The 6,000-nt window shown below is 41.0% G+C and overlaps 1 protein-coding gene across 1 annotated transcript in view; it reads right to left on the reverse strand.

Annotated features, from left to right (window-relative positions):
• Positions 1–4,597, reverse strand: part of LOC115775659 (uncharacterized) — a 28,782-nt gene extending 24,185 nt beyond the window's left edge. The window contains exon 1 of the mRNA XM_030723130.1: positions 4,567–4,597. Coding sequence (XP_030578990.1) covers positions 4,567–4,597 — 31 coding nt within the window. The remainder of the gene's footprint in view (positions 1–4,566) is intronic.
• Between the last annotated feature and the right edge of the window lie 1,403 nt (positions 4,598–6,000).

Raw genomic sequence — 6,000 nt, forward strand, 5'->3', positions numbered from 1 at the left:
ATAGATCAATTTGTCCCGTATTGTTTAATGTTAGTGCTGTATCTTTGATGGGTGTGTTCTTGAAGAAAAAACCTCGCTGACAATATCTTAGAGCATATACAAAGTTTATTGCAAAAACAGACGGTACTGGAGTTGTCTGGGAGAGGCAAAAGCCAATCGTCCTAACTCCTCGAGCATCTGAAAGTTTCAGCTAACATACCATCAAAAATCCTGTTTTCTGTTGCCCATGTTCCTAACATCTGTTTCCTAATGCACATGACTTCCCTATAGGACTGACTAACGCCAGCCCCAACACACAGAAAACTTATCTATACCATTATCCTTAGATTTTTAAACTGAACATATGTAATCAGGAAACTTCTAGTCCTTGGCCTTGTGATCCCAGGGAGGCTCCTTTTGGCTAAACGTCTTTTCTCAGCAAAACAGCAAAAAACACAAATAAATTACTAACATGTTGTGCACCAGATACCACATTAGAATATCAAATTTAACAAAACACTAGGGTGAGACTGCTAGCTACATTCAACTCTCTTTTATCTGGGCCATTGTTGCCAACTTATATAAAAAAAACTCTGTCGGCTGTCTCAAAGGTTGATAAAGACCAAAGTGAGATCTGGGGATGGGAGCGGAGGGAGCGGGTAGGCAGGCTCAGTGTTTGAGTAAGGTTACGGGGGTTGGAGGGTGGAGGCGAAGTGAGGTCTGGACGATGCCAAAGTGCATGAAGGGACACAGTAAGAAAGCTTTATGTACACATAACACGGCAACAGTGGAGAATTTCACTGTCGCTAGTCGGTTTTTGGAAACAAAGAGGTCACTACTGGGGGTTTGAAAATCTGCTAAGTTGGCAACACTGAGCCCAACCGAGGTCCAGGTGTTTTTCCGGGTTTCTTCCCACTGTCTACACTAACCTCACGAGAACTGGCACCCAGGCTACTGTAGGTGGCAGTTCTCGCGAGGCTAGTGACGGAATTCAGTTTGGAGCGGCACAGGAACACTGCAGGAAATTTATGGGAAAATAATAATACGGAAGAACGGCGGGACAGAGGGGTAAAATATGAGATTTTCCCGGCCAAAACAGGAGACTTGACAGGTATGGAGAGCGGTTTCATTCAAAATGAAATAAATAAATGAACAAATAAATAAATAAATACTGCTATTGATAAATTATTAATAAATATTCCATGAAATAAATAAATATCCGCATGAAATAAAACAAAATATTTCTAAAATCAATTTTCATTATTATTTTTATTATTATTTTATTTTAATTTATTTCAAGATTTATTTATCTATCTATTTATTTATTTATTTCATAATGGAGTTTTATTTTGTGACACTTTTAAGATAAAACTCTGCCCCCTAATTTGACTATAAGAACATGAAATAAAAAGTGCTTCAGATGAAGAACGGGGTTAAAAAATAAAAGTCACAGAAATACGTAAAATAGCTTTACAAAGTAAAAGTGTCACAAATTAAATCTCCATTATTAGATAGATAGATAGATAGATAGATAGATAGATAGATAGATAGATAGATAGATAGATAGATAGATAGATAGATAGATAGATAGCAAGACCACTCGATTAATCGATGGATTAATCAATAGTTGCAGCCCTATTTTGCTGTACCGCTTTCACTATACTGTATGAATAATCTCCATCTGTAACATTTAGTTGATGAGGACTGCCAGAGTCTGGCCAGAGTCTGGCTGGCTCAGAGGCTGGTACTCGCACACCTTGCAGTTGCAATATATGTTAAAATATTAATAGTGTTAATTTTGAATGAGGAATTCTTATTTTTTTATGCCAGTTTTAATTTTGTTCTACTTTATATTAAAGAGTAAATGAAAACCAGCCTGTTTGTGGTATATTTTATTCACTAACCCAATGAGAATCGAGAAAGAATTGAAATGATGAGTGATATCAACAATGGAATTGGAATTGCTAAATTATTATAAATTTCTGATCCCTATTCATGACGTGATAAACCATCAGTGCAACTTCTTGCTGCTAAATGTGGATCTACAACAGGGGTGCCCAGTACAATGATCGTGATCTACTAGTCAATCGTAAGAGGAGTGCAGGCAGATCGCTCAAACCACGAGTGGAGTTGGGGAAAAAACGTAGATCGCACGGCATTAAAAGAAGTAGAAGATGGATGATAAACTATCATCCATCCATTATGTTACCACCCTACGTACGCGCATTTAACCACGCTAGCTTTGCTAGTAGCTCGCAAGCTGAAAAAGTGTGGGCACCCCTGTTCTACAAGCTACTGAACAGAGCCGGCCCGAGGCATAGGCGACATAAGCGGCTGCACAGGGCCCCCTGACCACCAGGGAGCCCCCAAGCTCGCCCACATTTGTGATGAAACTTTGTTCTTTTTTAACATGCCAGTGTCCTAAAAGAAAGAATAAACTATTCCACCTCTTCATATTTGTACAATTGTAACAACACTAATTTAACGATTTGCTGACTGACTGCGTGTGTCAGCGTGAATTCAGGTAGTTTGGGCAGGCTGCGCATTAGCAGTGCTCCAGGTGACCTGATGGTCCATCAGTTTCGGTCATTTTTGGATGAAGCTGTGAAACAGAAATGTGACAGGAAGGAGCTGTCCCTGTGAGGCAGAGAGGAGGGAACGGAGAAGATTAGAGGAAGAAAAAAGACAAAGGTACGTTTCCATGAGCAGATACAAGTTTAGTTTGTAACCAGCTCCAAATGTACTTAGCTATCGCTAACTGGTTAGTTATGGTATTTATCATGTCGCTGTGTCTCTGTCAAAAACAAGCTGTCAGCTTGGGTCAGCGTCCTCAGTGTGTTGCTAGTTAATACACATTTTGCTTGGATCTTATTGTCCTCATCCTGGGTTTATGACCCAGCGTTTTTAATTTTAGGACTTTCATTTTTTTATTGTTAAGGTTTGATTCCTAGTGTCTTTTTGCAGTTTTGAATTTTTGTGTGTCTGCTTCCCTGTGTCCTCAAGTCAGCATTTGTTTCCATGTCTACTTCCTGTTTTACTTTGGCAGTCCTTTGTGTCATATTCAGTTTTACTCCCCTTGTGCTCCCTGGTGTGTCCTCTCTCCCTGATCACCTCTTGTGTGTATTGTCTGTGTCCCTGAGTATTCCTAATTGTTGACCTATTAGCTCCAGGTGAGCTTTCTGGTTTCCTTGTATCTGATGTTCATCCAGAAACAAAGTTATGTATTTCTGAGTTCAGCTTTCCCTCCTGAGTCCTGTGTTTGGGTCCGTATCCTGCCTGCCACACTGCAGAATCATGACTCTTATATGTCAGACTTGTTCAGTATTTACAGGGTTCAGTGGACGGGACAAGCTAGCTGGGCGTATCTTGGTTTTATTCATGCATGTTCAGACAGAACTGCATTTGTGAGCTGTAGCTGTTTAATCTGACTGGTTTACTCACTGTTCCTGTGGTGACAGCGTTTTGTTGTTTTCACACTGTGGTCAGGTTGCGTGGATAGACTAGTGGACCTCACTTTTATGCCTCACCCTCCTCAATGTCATGGACATAGTTTTACAATTTTTATCATATTGAAATAAATTGTTTTTCAATGGGCTGTGACTGAAACAGCGATGCATCCCAAAAAATTAATATTCAACTTCAACCTTGCAGCATTAATAACGGTTAGGCTCAGGGGACAATGAAGTGCTATGAGGGGGCCCCCCCAAATCAGATTTTGCTTAGGGCGCCTTCAAGGCTTGGGCTACTGAATCATGGGTTTTCACAGGGCTGCAGAGTGTCCTTTGTTGCATATTTGTTGCATATACTTTATATATAAGATAATCTCTTGTGTAACTCAGTCTATCTCTTATGGTAAAAAGTATGTAATCAGCATTAGAATCTAAAGGAGACCCTACAACTGGGTTCTAAGAATTACCATGGTCCTCAGTTCCTGTAGTGCAGACAGAAAAAAGGCAGTGCCACCACAAATGATTACAGGAACTATGAAAAAGTTACTGTGGTGTCACACAGAGAACATGTGATTCAGGTTGTGTCCTTGTTCTCTCATTAATAATACACACAAACACACAATAAGACCTCCAGCTCGGTCACATTATCACATTAGCTTTCACTGACATTACATTCACTGACTGAGTAGCTTTGAATGGGGACCTGCTGTATTTGGATCCTGCAGCTTGTGTAAATGAAGAAGGTGAGTCAGATTTAGTTCATAAAGCTGACACATCCCAATCATTACCATGTTTTAATCAACAAACACTCACACTGACTCAAATCTACACTTTGTTTTATTACAAGTTTAGTATCTTTGTGGCTAGGAGCAGACACTTTCTGTGATCGCTGCTGATTTACTGACTCTTACCCAAGGAGTAGCAGTAACTGGTCTGAGTGTTGGACTATCTCACAGTTACAGGTCAGAGGTAAACTGTGGGGACTATAATCAGCAGGTGAGGCTCTAACTGTGTTTTAGCTCAGTCTTTGTGCTGCTGTGAGTCACTCTCTGCTGGAAATGTGTGTTTTCCTCTACAAAGGTGTGTTAGAGCTGGAATGAATGGATTAATGAGAGTAGGAAGACGAGGATTGACTCACCAAGGAGCAGAGAAACAGATGCAGCCTTCATGTTGTCTGGATGACGTCTAAATGAAGTCTGACCTACAGAGCGATGGCTTCAGCTACAGCATCTTCACTTCCCTGTTCACACTCAGCGTCACTGGCTGCACCCTGCATAAACCTGCTGCTATTATAATGGTATGTTTGCCTTAATGGAGTTCAGTGTGGTTTTGAATTTCTGTATGATGGTGAGACCGCAGCAGGTTGATTTAGATACGGTGGGTACAGTTTATGCTCTTAAGTTGTTCTGATGAGATGTACATACACATGCACACACACAACTCTCGAGGCCTGGAGTTGAAGAGCCCTGATGTACAGGAATATGTTTCAGCTTGCCCCGTTTGTGCGCAGAACAAGTGTGCCAACTCTCCGCCTTCCGGACTGCTCCGCCCTGTTCCAACACTTAGGCGACCATGGTCACACATCGCAGTTGATTTAGTCTCCGGGCTACCACCGTCAGCAGGCAACACAGTGGTGCTAATGTAACCGTGCTGAACTTGGCCGTGCATTAATTCAGCTCGGTCCAAATAATCATAACCCAGTTCTGTGTCTTCATTAGTCGTATAGTTTGTGTCTGCGTTGTGTTTAATGATAGCCAGGAGACAGGATGACATGAATGCTGACTTTATCTGTGTGGAACGGAACATGCACTGGTCAGAATCATGGGCTCATCAGCGGGTACAGCACCTTACGAGGAATGGCATTTTCCATTAGCATCAGGCTAGCGAACTTTTCCAACTGTGTGTTATAATGTTATTAATCTCATCAAAGGCACAATATGCAACTCATTAGTGTCCTGGTTGATATAAGTACATATTACAGTTACCATCGTGCTCCTCTCCCATACACTGGCAACGAGGTCCCTGTGTCCACTACCCTTATCGCGGCTAACCACCAAGAGATGGCGCCGTTTCACCCGCTATGCATAAACCCAAAATGAAAAGTAAAGACAAGTGGAATCCAATACAATATTAACTGTTACACTAACTGTAATTGACCATTGTTCATTTTGTGGCCCTCCCTAAACTGCCGTCAGCGTTGTAGACTGCCCGTTTATTGATTGATCACGTCTTCCATCTCCATCTCCATACAGTGGCTGTCTAGAACTACCAAACTTTTATTACTATTTTCTAGGCAGTACACTGCAGTATATTTCAAAGTGGATCAAATCAAATTCATTAGACAACCCATGGCTGGATCTAGAGCAGGCACTTTGTGGAAAAATAAAAACCTACCTTTCATTACCCCCAGTATTAAACATCATAACTTCTATAAAAGCCTTATTAGAAACACCTCTATTACAGCCTGGTGGGAATCTTTAAAAATAACCAAGTCTTCACTTAATAAACTAACTAACACTCATTTGGAACAATCCAGATATTTGTCACGAAAAAGATAATGCTGAATTTTCCA

This window comes from Archocentrus centrarchus, unplaced genomic scaffold (genome assembly GCF_007364275.1).
Source record: "Archocentrus centrarchus isolate MPI-CPG fArcCen1 unplaced genomic scaffold, fArcCen1 scaffold_24_ctg1, whole genome shotgun sequence".
In the NCBI taxonomy this organism is placed as follows: domain Eukaryota; kingdom Metazoa; phylum Chordata; class Actinopteri; order Cichliformes; family Cichlidae; genus Archocentrus; species Archocentrus centrarchus.